General features: G+C 49.4%; 1 protein-coding gene across 2 annotated transcripts in view; it reads right to left on the bottom strand.

The window, feature by feature from the left end:
* Positions 1 to 906: 906 nt before the first annotated feature.
* TMEM233 (transmembrane protein 233) overlaps positions 907 to 17277 on the bottom strand; it is a 28073-nt gene continuing 11702 nt past the window's right edge. Inside the window, exons 2-3 of one of the 2 annotated variants that reach the window (XM_045841754.1) lie at positions 11207 to 11343; positions 907 to 3261 (exon numbers count right to left, since the gene is read on the bottom strand). In XM_045841754.1, coding sequence (XP_045697710.1) covers positions 3252 to 3261; positions 11207 to 11343 — 147 coding nt within the window. In that variant the 3' untranslated portion in view covers positions 907 to 3251. Of the gene's footprint in view, positions 6984 to 11206; positions 11344 to 17277 lie in introns of both variants that reach the window. The other variant, XM_045841748.1, reaches the window with a different exon arrangement.

Raw genomic sequence — 17277 nt, forward strand, 5'->3', positions numbered from 1 at the left:
GACAGGGCCATTTGCTCCTCGAGGCTTCCACTCTGGGAATCAGCCAGTGCTCCCTCCTGCAAAGTGACTGCAAGACACTGTCTGTGCCTCTGTCTTAGCACTCTCAAGTTTCCTTCTAATTGTGTATGTACATTCCCCCCTGCGAGACAGAAAACCCTTCCCAGGGGTCTTTCTTTGTCCTCTCCAAAGTGTCGCCCAGTTTCTGTGGCTGAACAGGTGCTCTGCAAATAATGATCGAATGGGGAAACGGGCAAGGGTGGCAACAGAATGGGGAAATTGTTCGAAAAGCTATTAGGTTGCTCTTGTCGTGCTGTGGCAGGTCTAGGAAGAAGCAGCAAGCTTAATACAGACAGTGGTTCTGCTCAGCATCCGTCCCTCCTTCTTCTGGTAAAAGCACTTTGGTTTTTCCTTTGGGAAACCACCCTTCCCACACCCTCAATCCATAAATTTGGGTGGAGCTGACCTTACCCTGTGCTCCACTGGCTAGAGAGGGCACTACTCCCCACCCGCCTTGCCCCTGCCACTGTAGCAGTTTGCATGGGAAGAGTGCCCACACCTGCTCCTTAATGGCTGGTGTCCACTCTGATAGGCTGGTTCCAGTTCAGAATCAATTGTGCATTATTTCATTATTTCGAACTGAACCCTTTTTTCCCTGTAGCTACTGGATATTAGGGAAGAGACATTTTTACATGCATAGCTGAGCTGGGAGGATGAAGCTGGAAGCAGCTGGTAGCCATCAGCCCCTATGAAACCAAAATGAACTCAGGAAGTTGATGCTTAGAAACAGATAACGTGACATTCTTAATAATGGCTGAGCACCAAGATCCAGCCACACCTGAAGTTTTCCCCAGAATTTTCAGTGGTATGAGCCAGTAAACTCTACTTTCTTGCTCTAACCACTTCTTCTTGTCATTGACTGCTGAAAGGGTCTCCTGGCTGATGCACTTGGTCAATCCTTTTTGTGCTTTTGGGGTGGGGCTGGGGCCATCTCAGCCCTGCAGAGGCCCTAGGGAGGCCTATCCCCCCTCCCCACGCTGTGTCAGTATGAAAGCTCTTTGCCAGGCCTGGGGCCCAGCAAACACCAGACCCCCGCTCAATTGCCGTGATCTCACTGAGTGACTTGAGTGGGGTCTGCATTTTCACTGCCTCCGAGAAGGGCATTTCCGGCAGTGAGTGAGTTCCACGTCGATACCTCTCTAGCTCCAACCCCTGGCTTCAGCTGGCATCCACGAGCCCACTTTGGTTCCGAAAATCTCTAGAAGCTTCCTCCCCCAAGAAAACACAGTTTGCACACTATAGTAAACAGGCTTCCTTAAAACCATTTTTATTCTGCCGCTCGGCGACACTTTGTATTTGATTTGGGTAAAAGAACAGGGAGCCAGACACACACGGAAGCCGAGACCTCGGAAACAGAAACGAGGCTGCAGGACGCCTGAAAGGCACCAGGACCTCCCCATGCTGAGAATTCACGGCCCTGACGCAGCGTGTCCCCGCCCCCCTGCCGGCTCCCGACGGACTCCTGGGTGAAGTGACGGGTGGCATCTGCTCTCCGTCAACGTTTATTTTTCGCAAGGGTCCAGGATTTTTAACAATGCCTGAGATTCAAAGTAATCTAAGAAGAGTGCTGTGTGTGTTTGTGTGGTACCGGGGACTTCCCTCCAGGGGCGTTCACATCTATGACGGTCATTAACTCTCATAACAGCATCCAGGCAAGCGGGTCGGTGTTGCTCCCCTTGTTTTCCAGATGGAGAAACTTCACGCAGAGGCTGAGACACCGGCCTGTCATCAATGTGCACAGTCAGCATTTTGACTCTCAAACCCACGTGCATCCCCTTAGAATAAGCTGCCTCAGGGAAGTCCGTCATTCACTGTATTTCTAATATTAGTGCTTGAACTTACTTTTGCCATATGTACACATATCACCTGTTGTGTTTAATCACTTGATATTGTTTTAAAGAGTCCACTTACTTTTTCTTAAGTCAACTGATTTGAACTGAAATGATATAGCACATCCTAAGAAGAAACCATACATGGAAGATGATTAATAGAGAAATACAGTAACAACAAAACGATGTATTAAATTCTGTCCAGACAGGAGCCTTTGAACCTGAGGCCTGCTCGTGTTTTCTTTATTGAGACAGGAAAAGAGCCAACGAGCTGGGAAGGGGTCAAGGAACCACGGGCACTACACGGAGACTCTCCTTCCTGTCATCGGGGCTGAGAAAGAATGAAAAAGGGGAAATGTTCTTCGCCATTCCGTGGCATTGAACGTGTCACAAACGACATAAAAATCACCTTGTGGACCTCCAGGCACCTTGTGGGCCTGGCACCCCGTGAAACACTGCGTGAGCGAGTCTGGCAGGCAGGGCGATCACTAAACAGGGACAGTCCCTTCCTCCGAAAGGGTTGACGTTTGACAGAAAAGAAATACAAAGGGTGGCATTGCCAGGCGGCATCCAGGAAAATCAAAGATCTTGCCTGAGATTTGCTAGAAAGAGAGAGAGGGAGTTTGCAAGAAGCACATTCCAGAAACACAGCCAGTTTACTCCCAAGACTGGGATGGGGAAGGTGCTCGTGTACCTAGAACTGACCACTGAGTACGTTCTCAGAGTCTCTTGGAGTGGAGAGTGAGGCTGAGGTCTACTCGACCATGGCGGCTGCATGCAAGGGAGGGGGGCCTTCAGGAAAAGTGGGGGCAAGGCAGAAAAGGCCAGCAGGTGCCTGGGTTTGTGTCTGTGATGAGGGAGGAGCTGCTGAAGCTTGAGGGAAGCTACAACACGTAAAAATAAAAGGGAAAAAACGCACAAATTCAGCTCTATTAGACAACTGGAAACGTGCTGCAAATGTTTGTCCTTGACATTGCAAATGTCTTGCCATCATCTGTTGCTCTTCCTAGAAACTTCTCCCCCCCCAAGTCTGGAACACCCCCCACCCCAAAAGTAATGAGATTTCCTGAGGCTCCTTTCCAGAGGAGAGGGATGGACATGGTGGCTTTTGCTAAACCAAAACAGTGAGACTCGATTTTTTTTCTTAAAAAAAAAAAATCCATGACTCCAGCTGACCTGGCTGCGCTGCTTGGTTTTCCAGCCTGTCGGACTCTCTTTTTAAAGTTCAGTTGCCAGGGACCTGCCTCTGGAGAGTCCCGGAGGAGAAGATCTCACAGTCGGAAGGCAGGGCTCCGTTCCTCAGCAACTCCTTTGGGGTGTGCATGGATGAGGTCCGGCCTCCGTGCTCGGCCACCTGCCGGCTGCTCAGGCGGTGCTGTGCGGTGCAAACAGACAGAGTGAGAGAGAGAAGGATGGCGGGCCCAGGCTCCTCACCCAGGGCTTCCTTTTCCCCCAGCGATTACTCTGATGATCTAAATGCTGACGTGGGCAAGCGGAACTGCACCCTTCGGAGCCCGAGCACTTCGGAGAAACAGATTGCGTTTGGAAATGGGTTTTATTCTACATGTGGCTCATGCAAAAAACTACTAAGTGATACAGATGCAACAAAATGCCTTGTGAGCATTTCTGAATCTCCTCCTCCTTCAGGGCTAGAAGCACTGTTAGCGTTTGGTGCACCTTTTCCAGGCATTTTTCCCTCTGCATTTAAATCTATAAATATGCACTTAGAAATTCATCTTGTGGGTGTATTTACATGAATGGGATCACGCTATTTCTGTGTGTCTTTGTGTGTAACTTACTCATTTATCTAATAAGTGTTCACATGCCAGGTGCTGCTCTCAATCGGTGATAATGCCACCACGCGACGGTTACATAGTGAGGCCCATGTGCTGGTTAAACAGTTTAACCTTCACGGCCCTATGCGATAGGTACTGTTTTATCCCGATTTTATAGATGAGAGGACTGAGGCACAGGCTGGTTAAAAGGGCACACAGCTACTTAGAGGCGGAATCTGGATGTAAACCCCAATAGTCCAGCTTCGAAGGAAGCACCCTGAAGTGTTATGTTCTGTTACTATGGGCAATGGCAGAAATGAGAATGTTCCCAGAGTTTTCACTCCAGTAGGAGGAGACAGACCATAAAAGTATATGTGATTATATATAAATACATGTGGTTACATATAAATTACATAGGATTATGCATTACATAACTATATATAATGTATAATTGTACGTTATATATAAATTTATATAATAATTTATAAATTTATAATACATGTAAATATAGATGGAATAGTATATTAAATATATAATATATACATGTAATTTCTGAGGGGGTGGTACTAGGAAGAAAAGTGAGGTTGGTGAAGGGGACAGAGGGAAGGAGAATGGGCAGTGGGTGCTGTTTTAGGAAGGCTGGTCCGGGGTACCTGCTCTGCTCAGGTAACATAGGAGCAGGCACCCGGAGCAGAGACGGGAACGAGCCATGTGGATTTCGGGAGGAAACAAATCCTAGGCAGAGGAGCCAGCAAGGGCAAAGGCCCTGTGGCAGGAGCCTATCTGTGTCGCTCAAGGAAGAGAGGGCAATTCATTGTTGCTGAAGCGGAGGAGCGAGGGGAGAGTGCTGGGAAAGAGACCACGTGTGGCCTTATCAAGTGAGGAAGAGATTTCCACGTTTGAATGACAGTGTGTAATCCATCCTGCAAGTAAACCACCGTGTATTAAACCATTTTCCCACTGATGGACATTTAGGTCGTTTCAAGGTTTTCACTGTTTCAAACACAGCTGCAATGAACATCGTTGCACACCTGTGGTTCTCACCCTGGCTGCACGTGGGAATCATCAGAGAGCCCTGTCACTGGGGATCCTAATTTGACTGGTCCAGGGTGGGCTAGGGGCATTGGTGTTTTTTAAAGCTCCCCAGGCCATTCTGATGTGCAGCTCAGGGAAAATAATGACTGTTTTACGTGCCTTTTTGTGCACCTGTGTCTAGGGTGGTTACTAAGAAGTAGACTTGCTGGGCTGGAGGGCACAGGGATTTTAGCATTTAATGGATACATCAGAATCGAGGTCCAAAGTCTGTCCCAATTTACTCCTCCACCCACAGTATCCAGTTCTTCACACTCTCATCAACCTTGATATCAACCATCTTTTAAATGGTTTCAATCTGGCAGACAAAGGAAGCACATCATTTCATTGTGACTTTAGTTTGTGTTTCCCTGGTTACCAGTGAGGTCAAACATCTTTTTTCATGTTTATTCGGATTTCTTTGTCCACGTCCACCAGCTCACATTCTTTTCAAAGCAAAAATCCTTCCTTTGTTGGCGATGATTCAGTGTGACTTGTCTGTACCTCAGTTTATCTAGACCAACAAAGAAAGGCCTCCTGACCTTCTGGAAATAGTTACTATGCCCCATTTTCCAGCACAGAATCACAGACATTCTCTGAAGACACATCTGTGCAAAATAATTCACGGAAGGCCTTACTCCAGTGGAAAAGATGAATTGGCTTTTGTGGTTTTGTAAAAAGGCCAACTTCTTGTCCACCTTGACATACATGCTTACTTCCAATCCTAATGCAATGAAGAGAGGACTCATTCCAGTCGGTTTGTGAGATAGAAGCTTAACCAGTGCAGAGCGGGCTCATATCTGCTAATTCTGTGCCTGTTGGTGGAGGCGGTGCTGGGACCCTTAACCTTGTTCAGAAGTCAAGTTCTTCCTTAATGGAAACCTTGGCCCAAGAAGGCTCTTATTTCTAAAAATGACAAGTGTTTTTAAGACACAGCAGGGGGGCGTGCCTGGTTCGTTAGGTGCTGCGAGACCAACACAGATGAAAGTTCAGTGGGGTTGCATGACATGGGTTTAACTTATGGCAAATCAGCTGTTCACGTGGCTCCAGAAGGAAACAAAGCCGCTGTTTAGATGCAGCTGGAGATTCTGGCCCTGCCTGGCTCCGTGCTCATGAGCAGGGGGCAGGTGACCCCTGTTCCTTCTCTGTGAGCTCGGACTGTGGTTCCGGACTCACGCCAAGGAACGGCACCCCCTCCACCACCGGAGGAAACATGAATGGGGTGATCGAGGTTTGGTGTGTGAGGCACGAACAGGGTACCCTCCCGTGGATGCTTCCAAGATCAATTTCGATTTTACCTGAAGCTCACCGAGTGCCCTGACGTGACAACCTAACCCCCGAGTAAGATGGAGCTCCATGAAATGTCACTGGTCATCTCCGTGGTAGACAACCCTTGTCTCCTTCACACCCCAAGCTTTGTCATGGCCAACTGGTTTTGCTGCTAAGGAAGCTCCACTGCACTGCACTGAGCACCAGATATATGACCGTGAGTCTGCCCACGAGGAGAGAAGGAAGGGGAAACTCGGGAGGTGTGTAAACTTCCCAGGGAGCATAGGAAACTTCCGCCAGGCATCTTAGGAACGTAAAAATGCCCTATTTTGAGGCATGTGTCCACACAGGGAAGAATGCTCTTCATTAAACGCAAAGCCCTGGAACAGTGGCCCTACCACCTTAGAATACTTAGAACTATTTTGGGGGGTTGTGTTCATGATAACGTATATTTCAGGGCCACTCAGGGTCTTGATCGGGGCCCAGGAATCTGCATTTCCCCAAGCACGTCGGCCGAGTCTGTCCCAGGTGGCTCCGAGGCTTTGAGAAACACGGCTGGAGCAAGCCAACCTCGCTTGGACGCCCAAGGCGCCAGCCGAAAGTCAGACCTGAAGGCATGCAGACTGTGGCCGGGGACGTGAGGGATTGGCACTGGTACCCAGATCTCCGCAGCAGCATTTACAGGTTCCACCTCCGTGTGATTCGCTTCTCCACTTCCTCTGGCAGCCCGAGAGCAGGGGATTTTCTGACTTTGAGAGACTTCAGGTTTGTCTGACTCCGTTTGGGAAACTCAGGACACGAAGGTTGGAATCCTAAGAATGACCACCAGACATTTCTAATGCACTGGCTGTCTTCTGTCAGCCCAGCGTTCTGTCAGAAGCAGGCGGGGACTTTAGTTCAGTGATGCCCAGCTCTTCTGGATTGATGTCACAAAACTGTCCTTTCTTTGCTCCACAAGCACCACGGGGCCTACAGAGATGTCCTGTAAAATCGGGGTGAACGAGACCGTTTTGTGAGTTTGGGTGAAGACCGTCCTGCTCTGGGAAAATAAGCTACCTGGGATTTTGGTCACTTGTGGGAGAAGAGATTGGGTACAGGTTTTTTTTATAAGGATACAAACAAATCATTTTTAAAAGACAGGGATCTGCCCTGGCTGGTGTGGCTCAGTGGATTGAGTGCAGGCCTGCAAACCAAGGGGTTGCTGGTTCGATTCCCAGTCAGGGCACATGCCTGGGTTGTGAGCCAGGTCCCCATTAGGGGGTGTGTGAGAGGCAACCATACATCCACGTTTCTCTCCCTCTCTTTCTCCCTCCCTTCCCCTCTCTCTAAAAATAAATAAGTAAAACCTTAAAAAAAAAAGAAAATAAGAAAAGGCAAGGACCTAGAGACTGGTTACAGTTTCATTGATATGGATAAAGAATAATTTTTTTTAAAGACAGGACTTGACAATTTTTAAAAAGGCAATAGCTTACTTCAGACAGTTTTTGAAATGAAACTCAGAGAATTCACATATTCAAGGCTTTTTGCCTTATCTCTGGGCTAGGCCAGTCCTTGCTGCCTTTCAGACGGTTACAAAAGAGCCTCCCTGTCGGGGACATCTCCAGGCCGGAACTTGACTCCCCTCCTTGGCTCAGGCTTAGACACAACACATTAGGATGATGAGTGTGCTGATGTAATGCAAACTGACCACTCCATTAATGGCTAGCAACAGTTAGTGCCTTCTTCCTTTTGCACTGAGGATGGAGAGAGTATGCCAGGGTTTGGCAAAGACTGTTGTTCCGCTGACCACCTGTATCTAAATTCCTGGGTGGGAGTAGGGAGCTGGAAAATGCAGATTCTTGGACCTCACTTCTGGCAAAGCAAGTGGGGATCCAGGGAAGGGGCGCTTGGATGTATGTCAGCATCTCCAAAACCTCTCCAGGTAACAGTTAGGCAGCCCCAAGTTTGGGGACCTCTGCCTTGTAATTCCGCCTTGCCAATCAATTTCTCCTGCGGCTGGGAACTTTTATTTCAAAGGATGACTGAGAAACTGGCCTTGCTCTTGGTCTAAGTGGAAGATAGAATCGATTCCATTCTCTAATCTCTCCCCCCTCGGTGTTTCCTCCGCTGCTTCCCTGTCCAACACGCAAAGTCTTTACAAATTAGAGCTTCTCCATGGACTCTAATTCTGGAAGACATTGTTGCCTTCTTTGATTCCATGGAGGGAAAGGAATTGATCCAAAAGGAAACCGGCCATACAGATAGGGAAGTAATTCTACCCTCACTCCGTAGATAGGGGGACTGAGGCACAGAGGTTGTGGTGGAGCCAGGATTTGAACCCTGATCAGACCGGTGCTGGAGACCATGCCATCACCACCATGAACTGAGTCTCAGGAAAGGAGGGCTGGAGAGGGGACCCGCTCTGATATTTTATAGCTACTAACAAAACTTTCGCCACAAGCACACACACCTCGGTGCCTTGTCTCCAGACAGAAATTTATTTGTATGAAGAATGGAGAAAGTCCCCATTTAGGAAGACTCCCTGGTCCTTTGTAAAGCTTCTTGGTGCTGTCTAATGGGCAAAGCGATCTTTGAAAGCCAGACTGTCCACCAGAGACTGCAATGTAGATAAGCTCCAGGCTGCCGATGTGGGTGTTGTGTGTTTTTGCCCCTCACCATGGAAACCCAGCTTTCCAATGTCTTGAAACATGGGCCCATGGAGCCTGCATTCTAAGTGGTAACAATTAGCCGGAGCCGAGGGGTGGCTGCTCCCTTCAAATGGTGCTAATTCGCCGTGGTCCCCCCCACTCCCGATTGTCCCACACCCAGGCTGCTTCATTCGTGCGCACTCCCTGCCTAACTCTGGGGGTCTTCTGATTGTGTCGCCCTTGGCTCTGACTCATCCCATGTTGTTTTGCAGGTTGAAACCTCGCCGTTCCACTGCATGTAAATCAATTCTGGAGGTAGTCCCAGGGTCAGAGCCCTTTACTGGCCTCGGCTCTTGAGCACACTAGAAGGCTTCTGTTGGATTAGGGACTGCGTGGTGAACACAGTTTCCAGAACCAGAGACCCCAGGTTTAAACCCCGCCTTTTCCACTACTTCACTGTGAGACATAAGGCACATCTTTGATTTCTTCACTTCTCTGAGCCTCAATTCCTTCATCTGTGAAATGGGGATGATAATACCCTAGAGGGGTGCTGTGAGGAGCCAGTGAGGAGTAATTCAAGCCATGTAAGGGCTTGGAGCAGTACCTGGGATGTGATAAGTTCTATGTCAGGGTCAGCCGCTATGATTATGACCCGCTTAGCTCAAACACTGACCTGGGCAGGATGTATTTTCAGAAGTCCCCGGGAGTCAGGCCAGGCCTTGGCCTGTTCCCCTGGAACACCATCCTTGGAGTCTGGCTCATGTGACCAAAGCCTTGAACTCTGTTTAGTGGCATCTGAAATTCTCAGGGCCTCTCTCAGTCATGGTGATAACAATAGTAGTAATAGGATTAATAAATGGTTCGCATGCTTTTATGCACCTCCTAAGGAACAGGTAGACACCAAGCTGTCCGCATTTTGCAGGTCATCTCACCTGCCTTCCTAATAGCTCTGTTAAGTGGGCACTATTATAATTCCCACTCTGCCGAGGGAACAACTGAGGTTGAGGGACCCTAAGCAGATGGCCGAAGGTCTCACAGTGAGCCAGTGGTAGAGGGGGAACGTGCACCCAGGAAGTCGGGTGCTGAACCTGCACCACTGACCCCACGCTCTGCAGCCCCAGGCTCTCGCACGCACAGCACATTGCGCCTTCCTCACAGAACAAAGCCGGGTGAGTTCACATCTACTCCCCAGCTGTCTTCTCCTTCACAGGCCAGCATCATCCATTTGCCATCTTGCAGGCAAGAAGCCTTGAGATTGCTCTGATGCTTTAGTGTCCTTTCACCCGCTCTGTGGCCCAAGCCCTCTGTTCTTTCCTTTGTGACACTTCCTCCTCCATCCAGCAGCCCCTGATTGCTCCTGGATCTGGCTTGTCCCGTAGGAAGTTGGCCTGCTGTGACGTCCACTATGCTGTTGGTCACCGAGGTTGGCTTGGCTGATCTGGAAGGCTAAAGGGTGTCGTCTTCTTCCCTCACTCACCCATTGACCCCTTCCAAAAATCAAACCAAATGGGCTGACCTCAGCTTGTGGGAAATGGGATGGGAGTAACCGTGCTGCTCTGGAAGAAAAGCTAGAGGATTTCTCCGAGTTCTTATCTGCCTTCCCAGGAGTTGCACCGGGAGACAGAGACGGATGTGGCCCTCTCGTTTCAGAGGCTCGGCTGTTCGTCACATGACCTTACCCCCGTCAGACCTCTCATGGAAAATGTCATTGATTCTAGTGGGCGGAGCCCCTCTCAGCTGGCCAGACACCAGAATGAATCTGTCCAAATCCAGAGGGAAACAGCAACAGCATCCATCTCCTTAGGAGGCGAGAGCTCATTGGTGACACCAAAGCTACATGGTGACCCTTCTGCCCTTGGGGAACAGTTAGGCTGGCTGAGTGCAGAACCTCGCAGGAAGTCAAGCAGACCAGGCGGTAAGGTGGAACCGGCAATAATCCTGAATATCCCATTCATCTCCCCCGGGACCCACTTTCTTACAGTCAGGTGGAACTGCGACTTGTTTTAGCCACAAGTGACATTTGTCACTCCAGGGCTGAGCCAGTGAGAACCTGTATGTGATTCTCAGGTCTTGTCTCCCCTGTCTTAGCCTGAGGAGGCCTCAGATTCCAGACCAGAGGTTGGAAAACTGGGGTCCGCAGGCCAACAACCTGTTTTTGTAAATAAAATCTTGTTGAACACAGCCACGCCCATTTATTCACATATTGTAAGTGGCTGCTTTTGTGCTAAAATGGCAGAATTAAGTAGTTGCGACGGAGGTGGTGATACAGACCACGTGGCCCTCAAGGCCTAAAACATTTACTATCTGGCCCTTTCTAGGAAAAGTTGTCGACCCCCTTTCCACACAGCAGCTGCAGTAGGAGGGAGCTTTGGAGAGCACAGGGCCCTGAGTGACTGTGTGGAGGAGAGACCCTTCCCCGACCTCCGTGGCCCCTGTACTCACAGTGAAGCCAAAACGAAAACATTTTTGTTTGGCATTGTCTCCCACCAGAGAAGGACCCAACCTATCCTAAAAGATTCCAGTGGGCATTCAAGAAAAGCCCTTTAGCGTTGGGAGGGATTCAAAAAGACCTACTCACCTCTTTATGAAGTGAACTGCACACGAAATACCGATGATGAGAAGGCCAATGATGATGGAGGCGATGGCCACCCACTTGGCATTCCTCCCAAGTCGCCTGGATCCATCAATGTCTCCATTGTTGTAGCTGTTCAGAGACTGGGGGACACAAGGGAAGAGTGAGCGATGACAGACAATCCACAGGGATAGACAAGTGCTTCTCAGGCTGATTGGAGCGGGCAACACCTCCGCCAGGAAGCCTTCCCTGAACTCCTAGGCTGTGTTAACTTCCCCTTCTGTATTTTCTGATTACTTCCATCTTAGTATTCACCCTAGCCTATTAAAATGACTGATTTCATCTCTCCCATTAGAGTGTAAAATACAGTGCCCAGAGCAGCATCTGTCATGGACAAGATGTGTGATAAATGTTTGTATAATGAAAGGATAAACAGGTATGCTGTGTCACCCACTAGGACAGGGGTTTGCAAACTATGACCCATGGGCCACATTCAGCCTGCTGTTTTATAAATAAAGTTTTATTGGCACACAGCCACATTTATTTAGGTAAGGCCTAAAATATTTATTTGGTCCACGATGCAAAAGGTTTTCCTCTTCCTGCACTGGAAGGTAGATCCCTGAGGTCAGGGATTTTGGCTGAACTGTTCACCTCTATGCCCAAGTCAAGCTGTCATTCACCTGGTACCTACTCATATGGCTTTCCTGGATGTTAAAACATTGAAATATTGTGTACTGCCTAGTAAATAGCACCCACCCCCCACCCCCCATCCCTCACAATGTCCTAGACACTGTGGCCCCTCCTCTGAATTTCCCCAGACCTCTCTGCGGTCCAGCCACTTAAGGGTTACCACTGGGCCCAGCAGAGCATCCTTTCTGATTCTGAGCCCCAGCCAAACCTGTAAATATTTTAAATATTGCTCTTGTTGATAGTACTTCAAATAGTGTCTGGTCCATTGTAGGAGCTCGAGAAACACGGGCTGAATGAATATGTCTGTTTCGCTATGGACTGTGAGTTTGTTCAGGGCATCTTGGGCCCCCCCGCCCCGGAATCGAGCCCAGTGCCAGGCAAAGGGGAGGTGCCCAGAGAATGCCAGATGCCATTCTTCTCTCTTATAATGACCCCCACTGCGGAGAATGCCCCCAAAGCTGGGCTGCAGCCCAAAGACTGGACATGCACATTCACGAGGGAAGGGCGGAAGGACTCAACTCCCTCAGTGCCATGCCCTGTAGACCTCAGTGGGAACCTGTCATCTTCATCCTGAAATCACAGCCCTTGAGTAGCAATCACTCCCCTTTCCTGCACTGTTGAGTGGGGGCTGGGCATATGCAGTCAATTACGAGCCAGAGAAACACCCAGTGTACCACAGAGCTTTCTGCTTCCAGAACTTTCCATTAATTCTTGGACCCAGGCCACCTTTGTCAGCAATAGGCCAGGGGACTCGGCAACGGAGAGGATTTGATTTCGGCGCTCTCGTGGGGATGGGCGAGCCGGAACCCGCAGTGACGTGAGGGACTTGCCGGGATGGTGGGCTCCCGTTTCCCAGGGCTGAATCCCGACTCCTCAGCCCCGGGAGCTCATTCCAAATGCCTGGCCATTGTTGTTACTGTTGTTATTGTTCTTCTTATTATTTTAACACAGGTCTCTGGGCCCTGTCCTGGAAAGACTCTGCTTTAACTGGTGTGGGGACCAGACATCAGGTTGTTTTTTTAAATGCACATGACATAAAATGCACCATTTTAACTCTTTCTGAGCGTACAGGGCAGCAGCGTTAAGTATGTTCACCTTGCTGTGCAGCCATCACAGTCACCCATCACCTCAAACTAACACTCTGTACCTGCTGAGCTCTGACTCCCCGGCCTGCCCTCCCCAAGTCCCTGGCAGTCACCATTGTTCCCTGGCAGTGCCCCTGTGCAACAGACGACTCTGGGTCCTCACGTAAGTGGAGCAGGCAGTGCTTGTCTTTTGTGCCTGGCTTATTTCATGTAGCATCACGTGCCCCAGGTTTGCCCGCGCTGTAGCGAGTGTCCGAATTTCCTTCCTTTCAAAGGCGGAACGGCACTTCGTCGTGTGCCTGTACCACATGTCCTTCCCCATGGCTGCATTGGTGGGCACCTGGGTTGCCACGGTGTTTACTTACTTATTTAAAGCTTCTCAGGACTGAACACCTTTGGCAGCTTTCCTTGATATCCTACAAGGTCACTGTGCTCACCCCCATTTATCCCAAGGAAGAATGTAATGGAGCATGGGCTCTGAACTCGGAGAGATCTGAGTTCAAACCCACATCTTATTGGCTGTGAGAATTAGAGCAAGTTATCCAGCTTCCTAAGCCTCAGTGTCTTCATCTGTGAATTGGGGACAATGGTAATAGCACCTTCTGCACATCAGGGGAACCAGTGAATTAATGTGGTCAGAGTGGTGGCTGTTGGCCCAGCACAAAGCACGTGCTCAATAAGTGTCAGCTTTTACTGTGAATTGTCACAACCTGTCTTGTTCTTCCTCAAAAACCTGAGACCCTTGGGGTTCAGTAGAGTCATCTGGGCTGCTTATCAGAATCATAGGATGATCAGACTGTCGCTAATGGAGCAAAATCTTTGGGGACTCAAAGTTTGAGTCCCCTTTGTTTTAGGAGCTTCATAATCAAAGCTGGTGCATCGAACCTTAGCACCCCAGATTCTGAGCTCATCGTCCAGTTTAAAATTGTGTAGATTCAGACCTTCCTAAAGTGATTATCAGTCTACTGTGCTACCTTGGAAAACCCAGTTTTGAGATTAGTCGTGGCGATGCGCTAGTGTTCCTCTAACCAGAGGAAAAATTAGTGAAAAACTTCCTCTGTCCCCAAACGCTGCCAGCTCCTGGCTGTGTGGGTGGGAAGCGAGTTTCACATTCTCAGCAGCAGCGACTACTGAAGTGGGAGGAGCAGCCCACGGTGCTGTGTCTGCGTGCGTCTCTGCCCACGAGCACAGGTTAGAGGCAGGGTTCCCGGGCCACTCGAGCTGTTTGTGACCGAGCAGCCGACCTGACCGAGGGGCGTGTGGGTGCAGTGCGTGCCGTGGGCGAGTCCTGCGCAGCCTCCATCACCTGACGCCAGTGTGGCATCTCGTATGGGACCCTCCTCTCTGCAAACCACCATCTCTCTATCTGGGGCTCACCAGGGAGACATGGAGTGATTCTGGGAATGGAACCGAGTTCGGCTTGATGAACAGATGAAAAACCTCCCTCAGTATCAGCTGTGGACTGTTCTCTCCCCATGAGTCTTCTTATGAATTCGTTCCCTCCTCTGGTTCTCGGAGAAGGGGTGCCCTTGGGTAAGGCTACTCGTGGCATCTACACTTCCGAGGAGAGGCCCAGAGTAGCCCCATGCATTTCCATCACTTGTACATGAGTGCTAATAGCAGCATTACTTATAATAGCCGAAAAAAAAGGAATCAACCTAAATGTCCATCAACAAATGAATGAAAAAGCAAAATATGGTCTCTCCATTCAATGCAACATTACTCAGCCTTAAAAAGGAATGAAGCACTGGTACACGCCACAACACAGATGCACCTTGAAAATGTCATGCTAAGTGAAAGAAATGAAACACGAAAGATCACATGTTATTCCACTTACGTGAAAAGTCAAGAACTGGTAAATTCATAGACACAGAAAGTAGATTAGAGGTTGCTGGGAGGACGGGGGGATGGGGAGTGACCGCTAATGAGCGTGAGATTTCTTTCGGGGTGATGAAAATTTACTGGGATTAAATAGTGGTGATGATAATACAATTTTGTGAATATACTAAAAATTACTAAGTTGTACACTATTCTGTATTGGTTTTTCAAGAAGCAAGACCCAGAGGCAGAGCTTTTGCCCCTTGCGGGCCCCAGGAGGCCATTGGTGGAGCCCAGAGAAGTGGGTGGGGCCTGACAACAGGCGGTGGCCAGGCTCGGAGACTGCCTGGGTTACCCCAGGGCCCACTGAAAGCAGCAGCCGGCCCTGCAGGTGTTAACAGATAGCAGATCAGGCTTTTGTGTGAGCGTGAGGGACGTGCCTCCTAGAAACACAGAAAGGAATTTGGTTTTGCATGGAGTTGACCTAGCAGGGAGGGACGAGAACCTGAGAAGCCTGGGCTATTGTTTATTACTCCAAGCCCGGGTAAACCCACAGGTCATCGCTGCCTAGGGAATCCGGGACCCAGGCAAGAGGAGATCCTGCTTCTTCAGTGACCACATCAGCGTTGAGTAATTGTTGTAGTTTGGAATGAGGGTTGAAGTAAAAATAAACCAAGTATCCGTGCTAAATGTTAAAAATAAACCAAGTATTCGTGCTAAAAGTAAAAATAAACCAAGTATTCGGTCTCAGGTTGGCTTGAGACCAGGGCAAAAGTAATGGTCTGTTAAGAGCTCTTGTGTGACCCCCACTGGGTAGCAGCCCGAGCTTTCTATTTGGTGGCCTGTTCTGGGATTCCTTCCTGGGGCAGTTATGTCCATTTTAAGCAGATGACATAGAGGTCGTAGCACGTGTCCCTGGAACACACCAAGCTTATTCCACCCCAGGGCCTTTGCATGTCCTGGCTCAGACCAGATCTTCCCACAGTGGGCTTGCTCTCATCCTTCATCTTTTGCCAATCACAGTTTTAAAAGTAGAATCTCTTCTCTACCACCTGCGTCACTAGTCCTCTCTCATATTTCCCTGTTTGCATGGTCTGTCTTCCCCCTACTCGTGCTTAAGTTTCCAGAGAGCTGGGGCCAGTCTCATGCAACAAGCTGGCGAAGGCCGTGGTTGCCCGGTGCTGCCCAAGGAGGGGTGGGTAAGTCTGCCCAGTGTGGGGGGGGATGAATCCCTTTGGCTATAGATCCGAAGCCACACTCTCCAAAGAGCTCACCTGTTGGTTCCCTGTGTCTCATTTCTTAATGGCTCAGAATTCTTGAGGGGAAGAAGAGCAGTTAATCTGCTGACCCAGCATATAGGCCGCTTCTAACTGAGGACCATTTAGCAAGCGGGCGCCCCAGTTGGCAGCTGTATAAAGCTCACCTTTATCTACGGGATCACTGCAGTGTCGGGTATATTGTAAGTGCTCAAAAATTATTGCATGAATGAATGGATGTGGGAGAACCCCGCCCCCACACCTGCTTTCTACCCATGAGACATGGCGGCAGAGTTTCCCAGTCACTGAGGCACCTTCTGTGAAGGGACCGAGTGCACTCAAGTGAGGTTTCTTTGTGTTGGCTTAAAGCTCTCCCCCCTCATCGAATCCCCCCTCCCAGATTTTCTCTTTGAACTTGAGAGCCAGCTTTGTACAATGGCGGCAGGAGCCAGGGATGGCCATCAGTGGAAGAGAAGGCTGGGGACCCAGGCTTGCTCTGCCTCTGGTCAAGCAAAGAAATGTCTACTCGCTGCACTCCCGGCCTCCCCCATTTTCCTTCTCATTCCAAATGGGCCTTGGGCTTTGCCTCCGTCCGACACAAATGTGGAAAAGATTTCTTGGGGGGCTCTGGGGATGTTCGAAGTGATGGAGACCTTCTCTCCAGGGTCTGTCATTTCTTTCTGCTGGTGGATACCACGGAGATAATATGGCTCAAGGGATAATATTAGGGGCCACATGCCCTTCGAAAGTATGAAGAACTTATCTCAGGAGCATCAGGGGCCCTCTTTGGGCCTGAGCCAGAACAAAAAAGGGGGCTTAACTGTGGAAAACAGCATGGAGGCTCCTCAAAACATTAAAAATAGAACTACCACGGGATCCAGAAATTCCGCTTCTGGGTGTCTGTCCAAAGGAAATGAAAACCGATCTTGGAGAGATGGATGCACCCTCCTGTTTATTTTCATAGTAGCCAAGGTCTGGATGCGAGTGTGGATCACTGGATAAAGAAGGTGTGGTGTGCATGCACACACACACACACACACACACGCACGCACACAGTGGAATATGACTCAGCCGTGAGAAAGAGGGGAATCCTGCTGTTTGCAGCAACATGGATGGACCTTGGTGACATCATGCCAAGTACGATAAATGAGAAGAAGACACATTTTGTCCGATACCACTTATGTGGATTCTAAAGAGCCGAACTTGTAACAACAGAATAGAGTGCTGG

The sequence above is a fragment of the Phyllostomus hastatus genome, unplaced genomic scaffold (assembly GCF_019186645.2).
Source record: "Phyllostomus hastatus isolate PE091 unplaced genomic scaffold, TTU_PhHast_1.1 phas_contig_1162, whole genome shotgun sequence".
Lineage (NCBI taxonomy): Eukaryota > Metazoa > Chordata > Mammalia > Chiroptera > Phyllostomidae > Phyllostomus > Phyllostomus hastatus.